Source organism: Dioscorea cayenensis, chromosome 6 (genome assembly GCF_009730915.1).
Source record: "Dioscorea cayenensis subsp. rotundata cultivar TDr96_F1 chromosome 6, TDr96_F1_v2_PseudoChromosome.rev07_lg8_w22 25.fasta, whole genome shotgun sequence".
Lineage (NCBI taxonomy): Eukaryota > Viridiplantae > Streptophyta > Magnoliopsida > Dioscoreales > Dioscoreaceae > Dioscorea > Dioscorea cayenensis.
The window spans coordinates 1,067,266-1,091,872 of record NC_052476.1 but is presented as its reverse complement, the minus strand read 5'-3'; the positions used below and the strand labels follow the sequence as shown (position 1 = coordinate 1,091,872).

General features: G+C 34.9%; 5 protein-coding genes and 1 non-coding gene across 7 annotated transcripts; 3 read left to right on the top strand and 3 right to left on the bottom strand.

Annotated features, from left to right (window-relative positions):
• Positions 1 to 314: 314 nt before the first annotated feature.
• LOC120262889 (putative D-cysteine desulfhydrase 1, mitochondrial) lies at positions 315 to 3,625 on the top strand. 2 transcript variants are annotated; one of them, XM_039270797.1, is made up of 11 exons: positions 315 to 333; positions 462 to 578; positions 1,393 to 1,458; positions 1,589 to 1,780; positions 1,879 to 1,986; positions 2,338 to 2,429; positions 2,550 to 2,642; positions 2,749 to 2,804; positions 2,884 to 2,999; positions 3,070 to 3,167; positions 3,276 to 3,625. In XM_039270797.1, the coding sequence occupies exons 2-11, from the start codon at positions 477 to 479 to the stop codon at positions 3,460 to 3,462; spliced, it is 1,110 nt and encodes a 369-aa protein (XP_039126731.1). In that variant the 5' UTR covers positions 315 to 333; positions 462 to 476; the 3' UTR covers positions 3,463 to 3,625. The 2 variants fall into 2 exon arrangements, with proteins under 2 accessions (XP_039126731.1, XP_039126732.1); XM_039270798.1 differs by lacking the exon at positions 315 to 333 and having other exon boundaries at positions 358 to 578; positions 2,749 to 2,806; positions 2,886 to 2,999.
• A 7,418-nt stretch (positions 3,626 to 11,043) lies between these two features.
• Positions 11,044 to 12,341, top strand: LOC120263745 (homeobox-leucine zipper protein HOX11). The gene is made up of 4 exons (XM_039271719.1): positions 11,044 to 11,225; positions 11,411 to 11,643; positions 11,733 to 11,812; positions 11,907 to 12,341. Exons 1-4 carry the CDS (start codon positions 11,087 to 11,089, stop codon positions 12,208 to 12,210), a joined length of 756 nt encoding a protein of 251 aa, XP_039127653.1. The 5' UTR covers positions 11,044 to 11,086; the 3' UTR covers positions 12,211 to 12,341.
• A 1,803-nt stretch (positions 12,342 to 14,144) lies between these two features.
• LOC120262987 (protein trichome birefringence-like) lies at positions 14,145 to 16,080 on the bottom strand. The gene is made up of 5 exons (XM_039270912.1): positions 15,520 to 16,080; positions 15,228 to 15,420; positions 14,956 to 15,149; positions 14,714 to 14,872; positions 14,145 to 14,642 (listed from the first exon to the last, which is right to left on the bottom strand). The coding sequence occupies exons 1-5, from the start codon at positions 16,041 to 16,043 to the stop codon at positions 14,315 to 14,317; spliced, it is 1,398 nt and encodes a 465-aa protein (XP_039126846.1). The 5' UTR covers positions 16,044 to 16,080; the 3' UTR covers positions 14,145 to 14,314.
• A 1,175-nt stretch (positions 16,081 to 17,255) lies between these two features.
• TRNAS-GCU lies at positions 17,256 to 17,337 on the top strand. The gene has a single exon. It is a non-coding gene; the product is annotated as a tRNA-Ser (tRNA).
• Positions 17,338 to 17,465: 128 nt separating this feature from the next.
• On the bottom strand, positions 17,466 to 19,744 carry LOC120263296 (DNA-3-methyladenine glycosylase). Its single transcript, XM_039271162.1, has 6 exons — positions 19,410 to 19,744; positions 19,259 to 19,330; positions 19,064 to 19,187; positions 18,100 to 18,170; positions 17,894 to 17,951; positions 17,466 to 17,799 (listed from the first exon to the last, which is right to left on the bottom strand). The coding sequence occupies exons 1-6, from the start codon at positions 19,719 to 19,721 to the stop codon at positions 17,636 to 17,638; spliced, it is 801 nt and encodes a 266-aa protein (XP_039127096.1). The 5' UTR covers positions 19,722 to 19,744; the 3' UTR covers positions 17,466 to 17,635.
• A 1,390-nt stretch (positions 19,745 to 21,134) lies between these two features.
• LOC120263514 (gamma-tubulin complex component 3) lies at positions 21,135 to 24,231 on the bottom strand. The gene is made up of 3 exons (XM_039271453.1): positions 21,957 to 24,231; positions 21,452 to 21,863; positions 21,135 to 21,355 (listed from the first exon to the last, which is right to left on the bottom strand). Exons 1-2 carry the CDS (start codon positions 24,149 to 24,151, stop codon positions 21,596 to 21,598), a joined length of 2,463 nt encoding a protein of 820 aa, XP_039127387.1. The 5' UTR covers positions 24,152 to 24,231; the 3' UTR covers positions 21,135 to 21,355; positions 21,452 to 21,595.
• Positions 24,232 to 24,607: the final 376 nt, after the last annotated feature.

The following is a 24,607-nucleotide window of genomic DNA, read 5'->3' as shown; positions in this document are numbered from 1 at the left end:
AACTAAGTATTTTTTTTTTTTTATAATAATTATTAAAAATAATAAATAAAACCAACAAAGTAAAGGAATTGAAAAACAAAGACTGGGAATGAGTTTAACACATAAATAAAATAATTTACACATGACAAACCCACCAACTAAGATCCACTTTTGCAACACCATGTCCTTGTCTTATTTCCATGCATAGTGGTCTCACTCTCACACCTTCTTTGTTTGCATTTGAGTCGTCTATATTATTGTAAAAATAAATAAGAAAAAACAAAAGGTTGTTTATCCTTTTTCATTTCAATCAACTTTTTCTTCTAAATTTTAAATTATTGGAGCCACAAACAAGTATTTCTCTATCATCATTGAGCTTTGTTTGGGATCCAAGTTTTTATTTTATTTTATTTTTTTTTTGAGCTTTGAACTGGTTTAATCTCTCACCTTTCTCTATTCATCTGCTTTGTAAAACAACAAAGAATCCTGCAGGTTCAATGACTGGTTTTGGAGGGTTCCTTGAGAAGAAGCCATATGTGCCACCTTCATGGGCTTCTCATCTCACTCTCATACCTTCCCATACCTGCAGCATTGGCCGTGTATGTCCCCTTCCCTTCTATTTTCTTCCTTGATGTATATATGTTCATGTTTTTGTTTTTTTTCTTTCACTTGATTGTTGTTTTTTTCTCTCAAAATTTGATCTTTCATTCAAGAGTCATTCTGATTGTGCTTAAACATTGGTTGTTCTGGTGAAAGTTTTGATTTTGATTCCTTCTCCCTTTGCAAGCATCAACTCTTCTCTGAGAGAGTAGAGTTTTGATTTTGTTTCTAAAAAGCTTTTATACCAGTTTACTTATCTAATAATTTTGCTGCTGAACTTTGATTGCATCAGTTTCCCACTCCCATACACAAATGATTTTTTTTTTCTTTCACTTGATTGTGTTTTTATACTCAAAATTTGATCTTGCATTCAAGAGTCATTCTGATTGTGTTTAAACATTGGTTGTACTGGTGAAAGTTTTGATTTTGATACCTTCTCCCTTTGCAAGCATCAGCTCTTCTCTGAGAGAGTAGAGTTTTGATTTTGTTTCTAAAATCCTTTTACCAGTTTATTAATCTAATAATTTTGCTGCTGAACTTTGTTTGCATTTGTTTCCCACTCCCATACACAAATGATTTTGTTTTTTTTTTCTTTCACTTGATTGTGTTTTTATACTCAAAATTTGATCTTTCATTCAAGAGTCATTCTGATTGTGTTCAAACATTGGTTGTTCTGGTGAAAGTTTTGATTTTGATTCCTTTTCCCTTTGCAAGCATCAACTCTTCTCTGAGAGAGAGTTTTGATTTTGTTTCAAAATCCTTTTACCAGTTTTCTTATCTAATAATTTTGCTGCTGAACTTTGTTTGCATCAGTTTCCCACTCCCATACACAAATGGGAACTTCCCAATCTTCCACAAGGAACTGAAGTTTGGATAAAGGTAAACAAACAATTTTTACAAATCTTGTTCCTTTTTCTTGAACTTTTATGTATATGAACACAAATGGTTGGAATGGCATAACATTTCACTATATCCATTTGCCAACTGACTTCAATTTGCAAATATGCAGCGTGAGGATCTTACTGGAATATTATTGAGTGGCAATAAAGCAAGAAAGTTGGAATTTTTGATGGCTGATGCCGTTGCGCAAGGTGCAGACTGTGTTATTACTATGGGAGGCTTGCAAAGTAATCACTGTCGCACAACTGCTGCAGCTGCAAGATATTTGAAACTTGATTGTTATCTGATATGCTTCGTCGAGGTTGTTCCTGCATTTTATTTTCTTTTAGCATCTGAATACCATTTGTCAATATTTTGAGATAAAACCAAGTGGTTTGTGTTATTGATCATGTGTGATAGTACCCAAATAAAGATCCTGGTTTGGTTGGCAATCTTCTCATTGATCGGCTTGTCGGAGCTCATATTAAGCTTGTTCCTGGTCAAGCATACTTCGACATTGGACCAGAGGTTTGCCCTTCACTGAATATAGTTGTGATTTCTCTCTTTGTTATTGTATTCCCTATTATGATTTATATCTAATATTGTGCTTTGATTGAATGTTTTACACTACAAACACATTTGCTTGATTAGTTTATTCTGTTGTATGTTTCTTTCTTCCCCAAGTATTTCATTTACTGACTTGTTCACTGAATGCTCTTCATCCAATGGTATTAAGTAATTTATGCTTGACTTTCCTTGAATGTTAATATTATTGTTTCTTTGTTAACATCGAAGACATGATCATCAAATCAAATAATATGAGTTTTGGATGAATGTCATTATCTTAGACGAAAATTTTTATCATGTCTTTTGATCTAGGCTCTTTTTGAGATGTTCCGGAGAAAATTGGTAGCAGAAGGGAAAAAGCCGTACATCATTCCTATCGGAGCATCGAACACTCTCGGAACCTGGTCAGTTTATTTTATTATCATATTTGTTATTGTATAAGCATAAATGAAAAATCTATTCCTTCCTATGAATACAACATAAATGTTTATTTTCTTTTTACATTTTTTATACTGCTGTTGAAGGGGTTATATTGATGGGATAAGGGAGATAGAACAGCAGATTCAAGAAGAAAATCAGAAAATTCAGTTTGATGACATTGTTGTTGCATGTGGAAGGTTATTATTATTACTATTATTCTCTTCATTGAATTGTCTTTACTGTTAATTATATGAATAATTCTGTGTTCAAATGTTGAAAAATTTCGAAACATACATTTGACAGTGGGGGAACCGTTGCTGGTCTTGCAATAGGATCAAAATTAAGCGGCTTGAATATTAAAGGTACATCAAACTTTTTCATTTTCCTTTTTTTTATCTTTTGAACGGGAAAGTTATCTTTTTGACAATTTGGTTGTCTAGATCAAGGCATTCTCTGTTACAACATCCCGAGAGTCCTTCGTCGACAATATCCAATCCAAGATTGATGAACTACAAGCTGGTTTTGATTTAAATGAGCTAGTGACTATCCAAGATGTGAGTATATGTTCGCCTTTAATTTCGCGGCAATGAAATTGAGTTCTTTGATTCAATGCTCTGTCCACAGGTACAGGGATTAGGCTATGGTTTCAGCACAACTGAAGAGCTTAAATTTGTTAAAGAAATAGCAACAAGCACTGGTGTTTTACTTGACTCTGTTTACTGGTAAGAAAATGTTTCGATCTGCAGGAATTCCTTCGAGTTTACATTATACATTATATATTACAGATTGAAGATGATGTATATATATTGTTATGCATGCAAATTCGACAGCGGAAAAGCGGCATTTGGCATGATGAATGACATGAAAGCGAACCCGAAAAAATGGGAAGGTCGAAAGGTTCTTTTCATACACACCGGAGGTATATATGAACTATACAATAAGAGTGATCAAATGCTGCCTTTTGCCGGGGATTTGAGTAAATTGGAGATCGATGAGTCTGTTTCGCCTACTGCCTGAATCGGAAAGATGACCGGGTAGTTGATTAGTGCAAACTGATGTACTCATCCATCTAAGCCTGTTGCAATGAGATTTTCATTTCTTCATATGATGGAAATAAATCAAGTCCTGTTGTTTTCATTTGTGAACTACTACTACTACAGGCAAGAATAATGTTCATTTATCTCTTTGGATAAATAATCTTATAGATTTTTTAAATATTTTAGAGGTATATGTGTAGCTAAAGAAATTATTATTATTATTATTATTATTAAAATAGATAAATTATAATTTTTATTAGACAGAAACAGCTAGTACAGAACAAACCGACAATTGAAAGAAAAAAAAAACAACAACAACCAAGTTAAATAGCTAAAGAAATTATAAAAATATATTTGGAAAAGTTTTGTTAGAATTGAAGCCAGTAGGATTTGAACCGTCAACTTTAAAAATAAAATAAAATAAAATAGCAATTATTATATTACACGGATGGTTTGATATCTAATTATTTGTAAGAATTTTTAAGTTTTATCTACAACAAATACATTAAAAAAAATAAAATAACAAGGTAACATATATGTATATATTTATATGAACATGTACTATAAAGTTTGTTTGAGATATATATATTTTTTTTGTTTATTTATTTATTTATTATTATTATTTTGAAAGGTTTAAATTTTCAAAAGTATTGTAGCCTCTTTGTTTTGTAGAGGGAGTGAAGGACAGACACAACTCTTTTTGAACTACAAGGGAAAGAAAGAGGGACCTTCAGTTGTCTCCTGAAATGGTGAAATGTACACTGATCATCACCATGTTTTCTCATGCAGTGCTTCCCATAAAGTTTGAAAAAAAATAAACCCATAAAGTTTGGGATTTTTTATTTTTTCTTGTTTTTTAAGTTAAAAGCAAAAGGAAAGAAAGAAAGAAAGAAAGAGATGGGATGAGAAAACATCACCCACGCCTGCTCCTCTTTTTTGGACATGATTACTCTCATTGACCATCACTTGCACTATATATATATATATATATATATGTTTTTTTATATATCATCCACAATGCTCTAGTTATCTTAGTAGGGTTTGATATGATTAAAAGAGTCACTTTTTAATCTCATATATTAAAAATCCTAATAAATATTAAGTTTATTGTAATTAATATTTATTATTTCACAACAACGGAGAAAATAACTATCCGTAGAGTTTTTGGAATAAAACTTAGTAAATGACTCCTTGTTTTAATGAATAGTGGTTCATCCATCTTTTCAAAATAAAAAAAAAAACTTAGTAAATGACTATTATATTTTTAATATATATATATATATATATATAAAAACCCATCATCTCAAGGGACGTCCCTGGGATTTCAAATCCAGGGATGTCCATAGAATTTGCATCGGATGAAAAATCGCGACTGCTCTTATCATTATGAAAGATGAAACCGCGTTATGCGGTGTTGTACGGTGATCATGAAACGATAAGATGTACGATGTTTATATAATCAATCAACCATCTGGATGATCGATCCTGAAACTCAGATTTAAAAAGCATCTCTAGAATTGAAATCTCAGGGACGTTCATCGGGATGATGCTTTTCCCATATATATATATATATATAAGGTATGAAAATACAGAAAATAGTGAGCAAATACATAAAGAGACAAAGCACCAATCACAAATAGTAATTCGTGGATCTTTCAAACTGACTAAAGAATTAAAAGGCTCTTAGAAGTCCCAAAGAGAGCTTTTGTAGAGATAAACACCGATATTGGCTCAAATTAACAAGAGGAGTTTCAGTGAGGCCCTAAGTAATCACTTTATTCTTTTGACTAGGATTTTGTGGGTCTTAATAATTTTTTATGTGTCTTATTTTTGTTGTTTATATTGTTCTTTTAACTCTATTTTTAGTACACATTTATTTATTTATTTTATGTTTTATTTATGTTGTTTTTTATTAATATATTATTCTCTAGGCTCTTATTATATTTCTTATTTTCTATTTATAGTAGTAATTTATTCATATTAAAAAAATAGTTGAATAAACTTTAATGAGCATAAGTGGAAAAAACAAGATAAAAAAACTAGATTTAAGTGACATAAAGATAACAACCGACCAACCGAATAGTTATGTATGAGTTATATATGCAAACGATATATATTTTTAAATTTAAACATTTTTTTTATAAGGAAGGAAAAAGTTGTATTAATTTTGAAGAATAAAAAAAAAAATCAAAGATATGAACATGATGGAAGGGAAGAAGTAGGTGGGGTGTGTAGGGTGTGTAGGTGGTGATGATGATGTTTGAGGGGGCATGCAAAACGGACTAGACCAGCAATTTTTCATGGTGCAGTCAAGTCACCATCAATCACACCGCCCATTCATCAATCAATCCATCCATCCATCCATCCTGCTGACGTGGAACTCTGTCATTGGCCCCACCACTATCACCTTAACATTTTCTCAATTAACCCCCCTCAACTTCATCAATTTTCATAAACACTTAATCACAATTTAATTCCCATATATATTAAGAAAAATAGTCGGTGGACGTTCTAAAAATATTCGCATATTAAAAATAAATAAATAAATAAATAAAAGATAAATACAATGCGGAGAGATAATGCAACAACATAGTGAAGATGGATCGATTATTAAATTTGGGTTCACGGGATGAAAATGAGAAAATACATGTGTGTTTTTATAATTTTTTTGAGAGACGCACATCATTTTGGACAGTTTGAATTAGCCATGTACTGTTGCAATCATCAATTTAATGATACAAGATTCATCATATAAAAATATATTGTTCATCAAATTTATCACTGTTCATAAGATTTAATGTTCGGAAGATACTGTTTATCACACTTTACTCTACAACTCACGTCACAACTATTCGATTTAAAACTAATAGCCATCTGCAAATGTTCGTGACAAACGTTGGTGGATGACTCACCCTCTCTCTCATTCCCTCTTTCTCTCTCTCTATATATATATGTCAAAATATCAAAAGTAGTCTTTCTATTTTGTGTTTTCTGTCCTTTTAGTCTCTATAATATAAAATCCGCTTTTTTGTCTTCGTAGTTACATATTTTTATCTTTTTAACCCCTCAAATTGATGAATCTGCTCTTTTGGTCTTTTTAGCTGATGAACTAGATAAATAAAAAAATAAAAAAATATATAAATATGATGACTAAAAAATCAGATTTTCATAGTTAAAAAATAAAAATATGTAAATAAGAGAAAAAATAATAAATTTTATATTAGAGAAATATAAATGATAAAAAACACAAAATAAATAGATTATTTTAATATTTAAACCATATATATTATAACAGGTTGACAAATAAGTAAGAAGACAAGAATGTGGATGAAAATTAGACAGGACAGGAGGGATATGGTGACCACCCGGTGAGGAAAAGAAAGTAAAAGAACATGGGGGCAAATGATCAATGAAATGACGAATGGCAAAAAGGAAAAAGAGCGGGAAAAAAAAAAAGAGACGAAGTGTGTGAACTGTGAAGTGGAAGTGCAGTGGAGTGTATGTTTGTGGGTGGGTCCCAGTGCAATCAGCTTGAGATTATTGCGACACGGCCCCACCGTCGGATTAGGAGACCATCAAACGTACTCATGATTGCACCTGCGACCCTGTCCCCTTTCACCCAACAGCTGTCCCCCTTTTCCTCTTTCTTTCCCACTTTTCCTCTTCAACCCCTATACAACCCCTATTATTACATTTTCCATTCTATATATATATATATATATCTTCTCTCATTCGCACATACATGATACATCTTATATGATATATATATATATATATATAACATATGGGCACTGGCTTTGAACTAACAGTTCTCACATGCTTTGTAATTAGAATGGTTTTGAATTTAAACTTGTTAACTCACAAAAGCATAATGGATGTTTTTTTCTTATATATATATATATATAAATAGTGATTTTCACCAATTAGAAGTTGGATAGTGAACAGTAATTTATTTTTGGACGATTGTTTAATCCATCGTAATTGATGCATTTTTATACTGATTTATTCTTTAAAATCTTTTATTAAAAAAGTTTATTATTTTTATAAAAATATATATATATATATGATTTAAGTCATCTACTCGATTGTTCAATCCATCGTAATTTGTATTTTTTTATATCGATTTCTTTTTTAGCATTCTTTTTATCGGAGAAGATTTATTGTTTTTCTATAAAAAAATATATAAGGGTTTAAGTCATTTGCATAAACGTTTAACTAAGAATGTTTATTGTCAATTATTGAATAATAATTCAATAGCTAATATTTATATACATACAGTGTAGATTTACTATTTTATAGTATTATATATCACTGTTTAATATTGTTTATTACTGAATCGTAATTGTTGGATAATAATCTAATTATTAATATAAATATTCTTAGTAATTTAACGATTACTATATTAGATGATGGGTTTCTATATATATAGTTAACTTATTTATCAAAAAAGGGAAAAAAATATATACAATTTTTTTATTGATGATTATTATATATATATTGTAAAGTTTGTTACCTGAAGTCACACTACTGGCAAATGGTGGGGGATTTGAAAGAAAATTTTAGCTTTATTTTCAGGGGGGTTACCCTAAAAGTTATAAGGTAGTATAAAATTTTGAGTTTGTGTAATTGGGATCGGACGGCTAATGGCGGACAATCAAAAGGAAGGAAATCAAATCAAAGGGCAGTGATTGAGTGAGACGTTTGACGTCGTATCGTGGGAGCACGAGCGAATCACGCCAAAAGATTTTCTAATTAAAGAAGTGATGTGAGAAGGGGACTCAGACGCGGGCACTATGTAAGCTACCATTGTAAAGTAACTGTGTTTGTGCTAGACCGTCCAATCATGTCCGATGGCACTGGTTTAGCCGTCGGATCAGTGAGACTAGTTTGATTGTCGGTATTATGGTGTAACAGTTGGGTGCAATTATTGCGTTGGTCTTTTGGTACGATGATGGACGGCACGTTGCTTCTCTCCAATTATTGCAAGCATCTTATTTTTATTTTTATTTTATTTTAAATAAATCTTCCTTATTTCCTTTAAAAAAAATTTAAAAAACTAATGATATTATATATATATGCATAAAAAAAGGTCTTTTATTGTATATGCTGTTGAATAAAGTAATTATTTCTTTTAGTTTTCTAAAAAAATAAATCATTTTATTTAAATCCATGATCTCATTGTTTTTATATTTTATTTTTATATAAATAAACAAGCTAAAATGTTTTTAAAATAAAAAAATGGGGGAAAAAAACTGGAGTACATGAATATTATTTTAGTTGTCCATTGACAATGTCTTTTAGCCTGATCATAGGCTATGACTCACTCTCTATAGCCTAATCTTAAGGTAGAACCATTAGATTTTTTGAGGCATTGGATTCTCACCAATATTTGTATTACTCAAGCCAATATTCTCACTTCCACTTCGTCCGCACCTGCTTGCGTGAGTGCTTCGCTCTTAGGCAGAACGTCCCATAGTTTCAGCATATTGCTTAGCCTTCTTCAACCTCAGCGCAAAAGCACTCGATTAGTGAGTTATTACACACTCTTTCAAAAATGACTACTTTTAGGCAAACCTCGTTGTTATTTTTGCACCCTACCTCCTTTATCACCGGACGGTCATTTAAAGAGACATAGATGGTGATTCGGCCATTTTCCCTTCACAAATAATTGTTAGGCAGCTTTGTTAAACAAAAATAATTAAAAAATAAAAACTAAAGATTAAGGGAGTTTTTCAATTGTTGTTAACTATATAGGATCATATGTCGGTGGTCATTTTGAGGGACCAAAAATCTCTTAATGAATAATTGCCTATTCGTTGATCAAGTGAGGATTCATCAAAAGAGGTTCATGGGAAGCCAAGCTACTAAATTTCCCACTATTTAATATTAATAATAATGAGCACTATTATTTGAAGGGGGAAAGTTGAGATTTTAATTAATAAGAATGAGGTTGGTGGAGTTAATTGGTTGCACACAAGTGCATGAACTATGTGAGTCATGTGGCGTGAACCGGGTGCACCGAATCCATTAAAACTTTAATCACTTGGCACGTGACCCACGGCTGAGTGTGTGATCTCATCTCTCTTTCAATGTCCTACGAGCCACTCTTGTGAAAATCCCTAAATGCCATTAAATAGCTTTAATTTTTTCACATTCTTTTTATTATTTAATAATAAACAAAAATAATAATTAAAATGTGAGCAAACAAGAATATTGCTCAACCCTTTTTTGTCATGTGGTTAGCATTGCATTCCATCTTTAGTCTATAATTATCAATTTGAACTATTCCATGATTTTTACTATATTAATATATTTAAATAATTAAATAAACAAACATAGATGAGTCTTAAATGATAGAATCTTTAGTGACTTAAATAAATAATTTTGAATTCAAATTCTTATGTATATAAAAATTATCAATCATAAAAAATTTATTGTTTTTATAGAACTTTCAGTATCTTGTCTTATGTTATGGATTAACATAAAAAATTAAATCAAGCAATCAATAATAAAATATCTAGAATTAATTTTATTTTTTTACATGACAAACTAACTTTAAATCTTATTTTTTGCATGTAAAAATTGATTGTTATCAAGCTAAAGTGAAACTAAGAATGTATATTAAATTATATTTTTTTAATATATAATTGTTTAGAGGTTAAATTTTTACCTTATTGCAAAATTTTTCCTCTAGTGTTTATACAATTTCCTTTTTTTTAAAAAAAAAAAAACAAATAAATGAAAGAAGAAATGCACGTTAAAATAAACATGTGAGAGAAACATAATCAATCAAACATGATTTTGCAAACAAACTCATGGAGCCCATCAATAAACATGCAACTCTGGTCCACGTCACCCATCATTGCACCAAGTGAGCTATCTATTCCATTGTCCCCTCCCTTCCTTTGCAAAGCCACTCACCTTTCTTCCATACCTTTTATCATTAGAGTCCCAACCACCATAAATCAAAACCATTGCATGCCTATCCATTTGCATGTCATAAATATCAAATAATAATAATTATAACACAAATAATCTAATTCATTTTTTCATGATTTATTATTATTATTTATTTATACACGTAAACATAAATAAAGACCATATAGAACATAAAGTACAAAAAAACCCTTGGGTGATAAATTCTTATAACTTTCCATTGAGAACCAAAAGTTAAGTCCTTGTTTAAAGATTGTCTCACCTTTGTTGAAAAAAACAAATAATTTTTACTCATTTAGTTTTCCAAGGGAAAAAATCACAAATCACAGCTTTTAAGGAAAATCCTGTTTGCATACAAATGCAAAAAATCATATACATTCTATATTTATATAATATAAATATTCCTTTTAATAAATATCTTCAGAGGGTATGAAAGTAATTTTATCTAATAATAATAATTTTTTAATTAATCTCTTGATTCCTTTTTCTTTGGTGGGTCATATCACGTGTGTTTTGTCAACTTTGTGGGTCCCATTGGTCAAACAAGGGCCCACTCTTGTTTCTTTCTCTATAAAATCACTTCTCTCTTTGACCCCATTCTCCATTCCACGCTTGTCTTCAGAGAAAGAGAGAAAGAGAGAGAGAGAGAGAGAGAGAGAGAGAAAGCAATGGAGCTTGGACTGAGCTTGGGGTTTGGAGGGTGTTCGAGTGCTCCACCGGTGCAGCTTGAGCTGCTACCAATGGAGCCAGTGCTTAGGGATCAGTGTTCTTCTCAGCTTGCTCTTCAATGGCTTCCAAACAACAGCAGTATGAGCTTTGAGCTTTGAGCTTTCATTCATTCATGGAGTTTTTCTTTATTTCTTTTACAATGTTTTTTTTTTGTTTTAATGAGATTGAAAAAGTTTTTTGGATTTAGAGAGATGAGAAAAAGTTGGTAACTTTTCTTGATCTAATGAAGAAAAAAGTTCACAAAGTTCTTGACAACAATGCAGGAAATCTAGAGATTTTAACGACAAGAGGGTTCGACGTGAACCGCACGCCGGCGACGGAGACGGAGAGTGAAACGGCGCTAGCACCGGCATCACCGAACAACAGCGCAGGGTCTTCACATCAACTTGAGAGAGATGAAGACGAGAACTCACTTTCCAGGAAAAAACTCAGGCTTTCTAAAGAACAATCTGCCTTCCTTGAAGAAAGCTTCAAAGAACACAACACTCTCAATCCAGTATGTTTAACCTCACTATCAAAACATTAATCCTTTTCAAACCCCAAAACACCAACCTTTTCTTTTGTTTCCATTGATTTGTTCTGCAGAAACAAAAGCTAGCTTTGGCTAAACACTTGAATCTCAGACCCAGACAAGTTGAAGTTTGGTTCCAGAATAGAAGAGCAAGGTGCGGTTTCTGTATATATATATATATATATATATTTTTTTTGATTCATGGACAAAAAGATGAAGTTTTTTTTGTTTTTTGGGTATGATTATAGAACAAAGTTGAAGCAAACTGAAGTGGATTGTGAGTACTTGAAGAGATGTTGTGAGACATTGACAGAAGAGAACAGAAGGCTTCATAAAGAGCTGGCGGAGCTCCGGGCACTGAAGGCCACGGCAGCACATCCTCTTCTTGCCCACCTTCCGGCGACCACCCTTTCGATGTGTCCGTCATGCGAGCGTGTCTCATCGTCGTCTACGACTTCCGGCGCCGGCGTGAAGCCGTCCACTCCGCCATTTTCTCATCTCTCAAAGGCTCGGTTCTTCCCTTTTGCTGCTCACCCTTCTGCTGCTTCTTAGTCTTGATAGTGGTGATCTTTCAGGGACTATGTGTGAATATTGTTTTTTTTAGGGGGTTATTTGCAGTTTGTATTTGAAATATATATATATATATATTTGTTTGGGTGTTAGCAGCGGGGAAAGTAGAAATATTCTTACTATTTTACCCTTTTTTTTTTAACAATGGTGTTTTTTGTTTTCATGGTTCAAGGTGATTTTTGTGATTTCTTATTGTCATAGGGGGTAAAGTACAAAATCCATTAAATTAAGTGCAAAAGAATAATGAGATAAGTATCAAGCAAGACAAGTACCAGACAATAACCATCCAACCCTCTCAATAATAATAATTTTAAATAAATAAATAAATTCTAATAATATGAAATTTCCTCTTTTCAAATGGAAAACTATATGCATAAAAAATAATTTTTAGGGAATAAATATTTATTTATTTTTCTCCTAAGTTAAAAATCAAAGTATATTATAAGAGGATGGGGGTGAATTACACATGTCATGCAAAGAAGGGGAATGTAATAATTGAAGCATGCATGTATTAATGATATGAAAAGAATGAGAAAGAGGCATGAGTTTCCACCATAAATGATGATAATAATAATAATAATAATAATAATAATAATAATAATGTTTTTTTGGGGACCGATGGAAGCTTGTATGACTCGGCCAATCACAGCCGTTCACTCATTCTGATCGGACGGTTTTGATTATCTTGTGAGAGTCCCATCACGCAAAGCATATCTCTTTTATTGTGATTCTCTCTTCTTTCTGTCAAAAAGAATCCCACTCTCTGATGGGATGCTTTGCTTTTGCATGATAGACATGTGATAGCCGTCTGATTTTGATCAAACGGCTTACAAAAAATATCAGCACATATTATAAGAGAATTTTTATTTTTGGTAATTTATTTGTTAACCGGGAGTCACGTGAGGATAGGGAATTAACGACTGAACGTGGGCACCACTAAGTCACGTGAGCGGTAGTTACAAATTCCTTACGTGGCGGCATCTGATTGGCTGATGACCGTGCAAGTAATGGCAAATGGCGAGCTGTTGGTTTCGAGGAAACAAAGATTCTCAATTGCAATGATTAGCACGGTCGATACCTTGTGGGACCCAATCATGTCACGTGCTTCGCACGTGACCATATACATGGGCTTTAGCTTTGGGCCATCCGAAAGCCCAACCAGGATTATCTCACCACTCTAGTAGTAACTCTTAGTAAAAAAAATTTCACTTTAGTGAATCATATGAATTTTTTTTTTAAAAAAAAAGGAAAATGTTATAAGAAAAGGAAGATTGGAAATTAAAAAGAAAATTTTGGTTAAATAAAGCTTAGTCTTATGGAATTATTATAAAATATAACATGATGATGTAACCCAATTTGATGTTGCTAGCTTACCATCCATTATTAAGCTCCAATTATGAAAGGAATCAACTCTAAATCTCTTATAAGATCTGAAAGCATGAGTCTTATTCACATTGATTGCATTTAATCTTTATGAATTTGTCTTTTATCTGCGAGTTCACTAAATTTCTGATTCAATTATGGGGCATTATCTTTAATGTAATATCAGATTTCCCGAATAATAAGTATCCATGCTTTTAATTATCAACAAAGAGAAAAACATCGAGCTCAACTTGCCTGGTTCTTGCCTATCAGACAATTGCATGTGTTCACATGATAAAATTAATTGCAATAAGAAAAAACAAATAATAAATGGACACGTGGCAACCTGTGATAGGCTAGAGCTAGAGATTTGCCTGATTCTCAAATGGCAAGTTGAACTCATGCCATAGCTGATTCAATTATGAGACATTATCTTTAATGCAATATCCGATTATCTGAATAATAATTATCCATGCTTTTAATCATAAAGTATCACTGATACTTCAAAGTCATGTGTGAAGTAATTGTGTAGATAAATTACACAAGAAGTATCTTTCAAAGAAGTAATTATTGCTGAAAGAGCACTCTATTTAATCAAACATCACTTAAACTTTCAGAAACTCACACATTTCTTTCTTTTTACAGTAAACTTTCATCGAATCCTCGGTTTTTATTTTTCTTTAATACAATAAATACTATACACAATCACATTCATATGGTTTGATCAATGTTGTTGGATCAATAACTGCACATATAGTAATTCATTCCAAGAATCAGGCACTCCGGGCAAGCACCAATGACTGCAATCTTGATACCTCTCCGGCGATCTTTTCTCCGTTTCAGTGAGGTTTTGTTTCCGATAAACAGAAGGGTGTGCATCTTTCCTATAATCAGTCATTCTTGTAATGTTTAAGTAAGAAATCCGGGTTTTCATCCCTTTGAGTATTGTCTCAAGAACATTCATTTTCCATGGATAAGATGAAAGATATGTCTCATTCTTGATTGGTTCTGTTTCATTATCGCAAGCCCCACCGGAATTCCATTGCCCACCACTGAACAACAAAGAAATTATTATCGAAACAAGTATATACTTTCGTATCAACAAAAAGTAAGCTATAACCACCTAAAGTGAGAGGCCGAATAACCCATAAAGAAGACGAGAGTTTTCTTCGGGTTTACATTGGCATCCACCCATTTAGCCCATGTATTAAGAGCTCTATGAAATGCTTCGACGACATTTAGCTCATTGTACACATGGTTGCCTTCTTGGTAATAATCTTTCCTACATCGAAACATATATGCAATTCAGTGATTTCAAATCAATTACATGACATTAAAATGTACTAACAATTAAAGTTTAGTTACCCTTTGGAAGTTTTCTCATGAGTCCACCAATGTCCTGTATTGAATACAATCACATCAGCATCCTTAAACTTCGACAAAGAACTCTCAATTATATCGAGTCGAAGAGTTTCCTTCTTATGTCCATTGTTATCTACCATCTCCCACTCTTGAACTAGAAACGGCGATTGAAAGAACTCGATCTTGCAACCATAATCTTATACACTTAAAGTTAAGCAATGCACAAGAAAACCGAAGAACAGAAATTTGATATTGGTAACAAGCAACAACACTACCTTAAACAAGAAAGAATAAAAACCTTCAGTCTTGAATTCCCGCCTTCCCGATATCTCAACCACATTATTTTTATCTTTAACAGAGTTCCTCAACACACAAACAAGAGACTCCCACATGTTTCTATTAAGTGAATCACCGACGAAAGCAAGTCTTTTATCTCTCAATCTCTCCAACATATCACTCCCATTCAATCTAAACGGCAAATGCACCGACAATTTCAAGCAAATCAATGAATCAAAAAAGTAAAAAACAAACAAGTGAATTTTCAATACAATGAAACAGAATTCTCACCTTGGGATGTTGCATTCATTAGGCTGCCATCTGAGTTTCTGATAAGATTTATCAAGCCTTCCATTGAGAAAACAATTAAAAGCTTCATAAATGTGAGGACATGATCCTTCAATGTATAATGGATATGATTCATCCTTCACCCATTTTCCTTGAAATAAATCACATTCAATCAAACTCTTAATCAAATTCACTGTAACTCCACTTCCATTCATGTTTCTTTCATTCAAGCTGCCACCTTTCTTATTATCAGCACTCTTTTTTCCTAGATTCTTCACCAAGATGCCATCTTTTTGCTTGAAATCAACTGTAAGTCCACTTCCAGAACTACCAACAGTTGAAACCAGAGAAGAATTGGGGAAAATATAGGAAAAAATGGAGGAAAATTGAGATCTATAGTGAATAGAGGAAGAAGAAGAGGAAGTGAAGAAGTTATTGATCCATGGATATGCAGTGCAAGCAATGGATACAAACATGAAACCAAAGACAAATATCTTTGTTTTTCTTGGCTTGAACACTGAGTTCATTTTTATTATTATTATTATTTTTTTTTTTTGGGGTTTATATTTGGTTTTGGGTTTCAGGATTTTATAACTAGTGCAAAGATTGCTATGTGGCATTGGTGTTAATAATAGGGGCAAATGTTTCTTATATTAACAAATTTGCCATAAGTTTTTCTTATTAATAATTAATTTATATATATATTTTTCAATTATTTTTATACAAAAGTTTTTATATCAAGATTTCCTTGAAAAGCTATTATTATAAATGTATAGTATTAGTTTAATTTAGAATGATGATTTTTGCTTTTTATACACTCTTCCATTAACCATTGTTGGATAAAATTAACAAAAAATTTATATGTTGTAATCAAAAATAAAAGATATTCAATGTTATCAAAATTCTCAAATATATAAAAATATGTTTATTGTAATTATAATAATTTCATTTATATAATCATCCTTCACATGAATAATTGTTTTTCAACAATGAGATCAACTTAACTTTGAAGAACACATAGATTCTTTTAATTTATTTATTAGTGGCCACTTCTAAAGTATCACCATATCATTGCTGTTTGATTAAGAATTTCCATACTTTTATACTTTTTTTTTAAAATTTTTTAATTAGACATTGTTTTTCTAACCATTATCACTTTAATGACAATTCAGAGATACTTGGAGTGTCTTAATTGTCATAAAAAAGGAGGAAAAAGAGCACTTAAATGTGATAGGACTTTGACTAAATAATCATATTGTCCATTATTGCAGATAATGGTTGATTTGGTGTGCTGTTTCTTTCAACAATTTGATTAAACATTGATTAGAAATTTCTATCTATCATGTTAAGTAGAAAAGAACTGGTTCTAAATGTCTTAAGTGCTCTCTTTCAGTTGGACTCTTGTCCACAGGCAATCATAAGAACAAGACTAGGAATCAATGGTTTTACTTCAATGTAATGTTAATTTAGTGGTAATGAATGGAGGATTGAAAATTAAGGACAACATAAATTTGGTGAAGAAGAAGATAGGCATAAAGAAGAGGAATCACAAAAGTCATGAAACAATCATTAGGATTATTTTGTTCAAAGACAAAAGATAAAGTTAATTTATCAAAGAGAAATATCTGTTTCTTGGATCTCTCAGATTGAGAGAATGGAAGGACTTTTTTTGCCAAACATTCATCAGGTTTGGTACAATAGGATATATTAATGTAATTATAATCTCGATAAACACAAATGTCGCTTTGGCCGAGTGGTTAAGGCGTGTGCCTGCTAAGTACATGGGGTTTCCCCGCGAGAGTTCGAATCTCTCAGGCGACGTTTATTATTATTATTTTTTTAATTTTATTTTTTTGCCCTTTTTTCCCCAAATTTTTGCATTCCATTCCTCTTTCATTTTATTTTTCCTATTATCTGCACATAATTTCGTTTCCTCAAGATTTCAGAAAACAAAATGTATTTGATTTTTCAATTTGCTTGTACGTCAATGCAAATCACAAATTTACACATCATCTGTTGCTAGCTTTATATCTTCAAATCAACAAAGATGAGCAAATTAGATTTTTTTTTTAAAAAAAAAAAAAGCATAAGGAGCCCCCTGTGTACTTTGTTTCCTTTTTTAAGGAGGCCTAAGAGTGTTTCTAGGGGAGCTTATCCAGGGGCTGCCAGCAATGGCAAACCTCCATGGTGCACTGACATGCTCCGGCGAGGCATACTCAATCCCGACTCGTGGACCGACCAATATATTCTCCGGTTCAGGCCCATCAAGTACTTCCAAACCACCTAAAAAATAAGAAATGAAAATGTTCTGAACTTTATCAAGATGAATCCTTAACACATGCATGGCAATTAGCAAGAGATAAAAAATCATCTATACCAGGGGTGTAAAGAGGATGGTGTGACCAGGCAGTTGTCAGCCCCAACGCTTGGCCAACCTGTCAATGTGCGATAATGAATTAGTAATGAACAAACATGAATTTTACCTTACCCCAAAAAACAACCTGATTGAATTGAATGATAAGGTTTCCAAATCCTATAGAAAAGAATTTGAGAGAATGCGTTGGTAAATAGGAAACTTCTCACCTTTCCAGGTCCTGTAAGCAGGACCGGCTTGACAGTGTTCTGACCTCGCCGTTCCTGGATGGTTTTCAATCCTGCAGCACACCAGACACCGTTATGGAACCATCAAGTTGTTAATTCAGTTCATTCTGCCACTGATTAATGAAGTTAAAAGCTAGAGTTGAAATACGGGCAAGACACTAGCTGAGCATGCTATTCCGTCCTCTTAATGCTGATCAAGTTATCTATTGAAGTTATTCCCTATTTGATTTGTATGCCACAAAACCAAAGGTCAATTATGCAAACTACAAGAAATACTTTCTAACAAAATCAGGAGTAGAATGGTGCTCAGATAATTTTCCACACTCCTGTAAAAGAGCATACTGCTGTACTTTTTCACTAAATGAATACAAACAGTTGCAGGACATGTGTTCTTGGATTGCAATATTTCAGATGAGACTCAGTAAGTTTACTCAGGCACCATAATTTTGAGTAACAAACATAAGCAACTTCACAAATACCCCGCATTCTCTGCGAATGACGAAGGCCAATCACATCACACAGTTGCATATAGCAAGCAAAGAAAGTATCACAGAAATTAAAAATCAATCTCAACATGATTCACGCGATCGATACTTCATTTTCCCGCATGAATCACAACACATCAACATTGCATTGCACTAATTCAAGCAGTAAACCCACATATTACAAATTCACAGAAATTGAAAATCAACTTCAATATCATTCACTTTGTTGATGCGTCATTTTCCCACATGAATCACAGCACAGTAGCATTGCATAAATTCAAGCAGCAAACACATGATATGGGGAAACAAAAAGATCAAGTAGGGAAAAAAAAAAGGTTTTTGGCATGATGATTAACATATACACATGAAATGATCTAAAAGAATGACTTTTAAGCAGAAATTCAAAGGGAAACAAAGAACAAGAATAGAAGCAATAGAGATTAGAGAGACACACACACTACCATTAACAGGAGAGCAAGAGCGTATAAGCACAGCAGCACCAACCCCTTCCTCATCAGCAACAATATTGAGCATCATGTGAAGCCCATAGCAAAGATACACATAAGCATGCCCTCCTGCTCCAAACTAATCTCACAAAAAATTCCTCAAAACTAGAAAAAATCACATCCAAAAACTTCAATTCAATTCAAACTCACCACCGGCGCCGTCCTGGCCGTGAGGCCGAACCTCCCGTGGCACGCCGTATCATTCGGTCTATACGCCTCCACCTGAACACCAATCCCATCAATCTATCAAACAATTTCCCTTCTTTTCTTTTGCCCTAGTTTTCAGTAGTCGAGATCAAACCTCGGTGATCCGGAGGACGACTTCATCGCGGCGGAGAAGCTTGCCGAGGAGGCGAGGGGCGAGGTCGAGGGCGTCAACGAGGAAGAACTCCGGTGGCAAGATCGGAGCCGGACTCGGGTTTGTTGGAACTGGGGTGATGAGTAACGGCGTGCTATGGTGATCGACGGCACGGGAGGACTGCTTCTTCTTATTCGTCGTTGTCGTTGTCTTCTTCTTGGGAGTTCTCTTGAAGCTCGGGGGAGCAATGGAAGAGGTCTTCATCGGAGATGGTCGCAATGGCGGAGCAACGTGGGAACCGAGAGCTGCAGCCATGGCCTCCGAAGCCCAAAGCTCAATGCTAGTGTTTTTGGGTTGACCGAAAGACGTTGACTTTTTTATCTGAATGCCATCGTAGCCGTTGCTTCTCTATCATCAGATATCGGATGGCTGTTGATAATTGAACTAGTTTTTTCTTTTACTTTATTAATTTAAAGTTCTTGTCTCCCTTGACGCACAGAGCAGGTCAGAGAGCCTCCTCACTCTTATGTTTTAGAATTTTTATTTTTTATTTTTAAATAGCAATGAACTTTCTCTCGATCCTCTCTTATAATATTTAATAGAAGAGTTGAGGATGTGGATGTCATAAAGAAATTTTTATTTATTTATTTATTTAAATAGAAATGGGCTTTAATTAGTCAAAGTTAATTCTTCTGTTAGTTCTGTGCAATTATAATTAGATTGCTAGTTAGATTTTTTTTTTTTTTTAATTTTTTATTTTGAACCAAATAAAAGCTTTTGGGAGTTTTATGATAATGGAGGCAAAGGGCAACATAAAAAAGCCAAACAAAGCATAGAAGTCAACGTCACAAATCAGAGCCATTCCAAAACTTCAAAGTTTTAGCTGATGAAAAGTAGTAAAAATTAGATGTCTCACAAGAGTTCCAGGACTGCACTGAAAACGAACGGCATATTATAATTATGTTGCCTGCTTGCATCCAATTGCATGCCCAAAGAAACAAAAACAAAATAAGTATCAGTTTTCCAGATGTGGTCCTTTTCTGTCAAACTCTGGTAATTCCACTTAGGGAGGGCATTTCTGATGACTTTCATTTAATTAATGCATATTGATTAAAATTCACCTTCAAATTTAAAATAAAGATAACTTTTTAGCAGGCCTCTGTTAAATAAGCCAATTGATAAGTTTCTTTTTCTTTTTTTGGCAACCAAAATACACAACTGAATTACTATTTCTTTAGGCCAAACTCCACAAAACAACATCTCATAGTTTCGTTGGGGAAATAAAGCAGTTGACAGAAGATGCACATAACATAATAGGTTGAGGTGCAAATCAAGCAAAATGGGCCATGACAGTACCAACTGGCATAAGTTTTCAATTGATAGCATCACATGGAAACAAAGAAACAGCAATCCTATAATTATCTTAACCAACAATCAAGTAGGTTCTTTGTCAAAATATATATATATATATATATATATACAACAACAACAACAACAATCAAGTAGGTTCTGGTTCACAATTGTGATACATTTTCTACCGGATGATATAAAGTCTCATGATGGTGGTACTTGCCAGAGAACCTTTAAATTGACTATATGACAGTTCAACTGAATTATTGACTATTCTTCCACAATTAAGTTGATGTTCAGGATATTATATAATACATCAATTATGATTATGTATCCACAGATGAGAAACACTAAACCAAAGACCTTAGAATGCAAGTGTTAGGAGAACAGCAACTTGGCATCTGTCATCACTCAAAAGAATTCCATTTCACTAAATCCAAATAAACCAGCCAACATAAAATAAAAAACAGGCCATGGCCACTGGCAGAACACTACATATACATCAAATACATTGTAAACAGGAAGTTTAACATAAAAAAATTTTACCTCAAGATCATCAAGCAAAACCATTGTGGCAGGTATGAACAGATAAACAACATCTGCACAAAGAATAAAGATGCTTCTCAGAGTTCCCTTCACAAAATCATCACAAATGAAAGATAAAAAGACTACTGATGCAAGAATTAACTAGTTACCTTCATCAATTTGGATGAAAGAGAACACACAACAAGAAAACTGATATAGTGTTAGCTAATGAATAGCTGTGAAGTCATACAGCAAGGCAGAAATTGCAGATCATGGTGGCTCACATATGGATTCTTCTCCAGTAACCTGATATTTTACTTAGTGGGATAAAGCTGACTATAGTATTCTGTGAAGTCCAAACGAAATAGAAGGAACTTCAAATCTACATGTTGCTGCATGGGCAGCTGAGATATAAAAACAGCAAGAGATGATGTGTACTCAGCTGCAATCTTGTCCAAGTCTTCACCCATTTTCTGAATAAATTCCCCTGCAAGCTGCATCATTGCTTTCCTGCCTCCCTCAAGCCATGAATTTGTTTTTGAGAACTCATCCTTTGCTTTTGACCTTGATTTACCCCTCCCCCTGAAAGTAATCAGGCATGTGGAATTAGTATAATTCCAATATGCCAATGAATACAGATATAGGAACATATAGGAAAAGAGAGTTCTGAATTACCTTATTTGCAACTCATATATTCGTTCAAACCACATCTCCGCGTGGCTCCGAAACCGCAATATGAGATCAAACAATGCAAATAAAGTTCTAACTATCCCTTGAGATCTCTCCCCAAGGAGAGACTTCTCCATGATTGAACTAAGATACTTTTCATGAGCTGCAAGGAGACCATCCATATCCTTTGTGACATCCATTTCTTCAGAGAACCTAGCCCATGATACTTCAAGAACCTCAAACATAATATAATACTGAAAATTTGTGACAAAATGATTCATCTCATTCCACAACACTTGGCATCTCCTTAGCACTGACACAAACTGCACCTTCACTCCCATGCCTTCTTTGGCAAAAATACAAGAAGCTATGCAATTAGGCTTCATGGTCTTCCATACCCGGATCAAAGCATGCTCAACTCGTTTAAGCTTCCAAAGATAATTGAAGATCCGGAGATACTTTTTCATGACAGAGGCTGTGAACACAGTGTCCAAGGGGACCATTGCATCATACTCCAACGAAAACACATCCCATCCCCTATCTCCATCACCATGCTCCATCATCTTAACCTTCAACCGGTCAAGAATATCCCGATCATCATACTGAGCATTCGATGCCCGAATCGCAGTCTCAAGCAGCCCTGCAAGCTGAAAGGAGCTGATGGTGTTTGCGGGCCCTGAAAGCTCAGGACCAACAATGTCCATCAAGTACTGCACAAAGTCCCCTTGACCGAGAAGCAAGTACCGTTTAATGGCAAGGCAATGGTCCTTGAATCTGTATCTCTTATGGATCACATCCATCAAATGTCTATCAATTCTCTTGGCAGCCTCAACAACAAGTGCTTCCAATGCATCTGTCTCACCATACCCAAGCCCACCCCTCCTTGTGGTTGTGCCCACATGAGCAGCAGCCTCAGCAGCTGCATCAGCCCACCCGTTGTCCTCACAGCAAACCCTGAGAAAATTAATGGACTTTCCAGTCCTCAGTATTCTCTGTGCCAGAGTTTGTGAGATGAACGAAGGCAGCATTGAGGTCTGAATGCGATACCCTTCTCTCCATAAAGACTCCGCCTTTACAGGTTGGCTGAGAATGAAAAACTCTGAGAACAAGTCCTCCAGCTCTCCCTCCAGAACCCAGCTCCGAACCATCTCAAACAATGGTGAGCAAACTCTCCGAAGGAGACGACCCATGAACTCCTGAACCAATGGATCACCGTGCTGGGCATGCCCGTGAATGGCTCCCGCCATTGCCCCACCTCTCAAATCCTTGCATCCGTCTACCAACACAGCCATCAGCCTCATCCTCACCATCGGTTCAGCAAGCCAAACCGCGAGCCTCCGCAGAGACAAGTAGTTCCTCAAATCCCCCGAAGAAGACCCAGTCGACGGGATTGGATTCAAAGCCTGCGATTCAAGCACCGCAAGAAGCTTGTAGTAGTCGGAGAGCTCATCCTGCAGAGCAGAGCAAAACGCCTGAGCAACAGTCCCAACCTCCGCCGCAGCGAGCTGGCCCATGTTCTCAGACACGAACCCGCGCACCTTCTTGAACAGCCATCCGAGCTCACAGAGCCGGCGCACCATAGTTCGCATCGACCTCGGAACTCTCATTGTTTCCGGGAGATCATACCCATCAGATCGGGGATCAAACCTCACAAACCGACCGTCTATGCCCTGGGCAGCGTAGAGGACATCACGAACAAGAGTTTGCTCGTCTATCTCGGCATCCTCAATGGCCAGATCGGAGTACTCCCGCAGTGCGATCTCGCGGATGTTGTCCGGATCCTTCGAGAGCATAAGCACCCCACCAACGCCACCGGCGGTGGATTGAACTGCAGTCTTCTTGGAGATAGGAAGAGGAAGTGAGGGAAGGACGCATGAAGCAGGATGATCAGAGAGAGACTTGAGGAGGAGGAGGAGAGCGGGGCGCTGGCGAAGGGATCCAGGGCCGGAGAGCATCGAGAGCTTGTGAAGCAGGTCGGAGAAGACGAGGGCAGCGGAAGTGCGGCCGGAGAGCGCGAGCTGACGCTTGATCGAGTCGGAGAGAGAAGTCTCGTCGGCGGGGAGGGAGGAAGGGGAGAGAAGACGGCTGGAGAGGAGGCGTCGGGAGTAGCGAAGAGCGGCATCAGGGGAGAAGGGAGATCCGGCGGGGAGAAGGCGGAGGACGAGCTCGCGGAGGAGGGCCGAGGTCTGGGGGTCGTCCATGGCCGCCGGCGAGGGGCGGAGATCCAGAGCTAGGGTTTTGGCAGCCCGATAAATGGACTGAAGAATTTGGGATTTTTTTATTTTTTATTTTTTGAAATTTTATTTTATTTGAGTTTTTGAGATTTTCTTTTGTTTTATTTGGGCGCGGAAATGGTGCCCTTTTTTAAAAAAAGAGATTGGGAGTCTGGGACCCTGTTTTCTGATGGGAATCGCGTTTCTCTACTATAATTTAATGACTAAGATCAGCCGCTCATTGTTTTTAAACTGAATTGTGATGGACGGTTCAGATTAAATTCAGAGCCGTTGGCGAATGGGGTTGAGTGGCCTGTGTTTTCAAAAATTTGTAAAATTTTGAGAGGTGGAAAGTAGAAATATTGATATTTGTTGAATGTTTTAACCATTATAGTGATCTTTTACTAATAACCATAAGTTCATAAAAATTACCTTTTATAAATT

Bases quoted from the DNA above. Each gene is read 5' to 3' on its own strand.
- LOC120262889 (XM_039270797.1), top strand. From the start codon at position 477: ATGACTGGTTTTGGAGGGTTCCTTGAGAAGAAGCCATATGTGCCACCT. The intron at 1,459-1,588 runs GTAAACAAACAA...GCAAATATGCAG, and splicing joins GAACTGAAGTTTGGATAAAG to CGTGAGGATCTTACTGGAAT. The intron at 2,805-2,883 runs AAGGTACATCAA...ATTTGGTTGTCT, and splicing joins ATTAAGCGGCTTGAATATTA to AGATCAAGGCATTCTCTGTT.
- LOC120263745 (XM_039271719.1), top strand. From the start codon at position 11,087: ATGGAGCTTGGACTGAGCTTGGGGTTTGGAGGGTGTTCGAGTGCTCCA. The intron at 11,226-11,410 runs GTATGAGCTTTG...ACAACAATGCAG, and splicing joins ATGGCTTCCAAACAACAGCA to GAAATCTAGAGATTTTAACG. The intron at 11,644-11,732 runs GTATGTTTAACC...TTTGTTCTGCAG, and splicing joins AACACAACACTCTCAATCCA to AAACAAAAGCTAGCTTTGGC.
- LOC120262987 (XM_039270912.1), bottom strand. From the start codon at position 16,043: ATGAACTCAGTGTTCAAGCCAAGAAAAACAAAGATATTTGTCTTTGGT. The intron at 15,421-15,519 runs GTGAGAATTCTG...TTTGCCGTTTAG, and splicing joins AATGAATGCAACATCCCAAG to ATTGAATGGGAGTGATATGT. The intron at 15,150-15,227 runs GTAGTGTTGTTG...TTAAGTGTATAA, and splicing joins TTTATTCTTTCTTGTTTAAG to GATTATGGTTGCAAGATCGA.
- LOC120263296 (XM_039271162.1), bottom strand. From the start codon at position 19,721: ATGGCTGCAGCTCTCGGTTCCCACGTTGCTCCGCCATTGCGACCATCT. The intron at 19,331-19,409 runs GTTTGATCTCGA...ATTGGTGTTCAG, and splicing joins TCGTCCTCCGGATCACCGAG to GTGGAGGCGTATAGACCGAA. The intron at 17,952-18,099 runs GTGAGAAGTTTC...GCACATTGACAG, and splicing joins TGCTTACAGGACCTGGAAAG to GTTGGCCAAGCGTTGGGGCT.
- LOC120263514 (XM_039271453.1), bottom strand. From the start codon at position 24,151: ATGGACGACCCCCAGACCTCGGCCCTCCTCCGCGAGCTCGTCCTCCGC. The intron at 21,864-21,956 runs GTAATTCAGAAC...GATTACTTTCAG, and splicing joins ATATATGAGTTGCAAATAAG to GGGGAGGGGTAAATCAAGGT.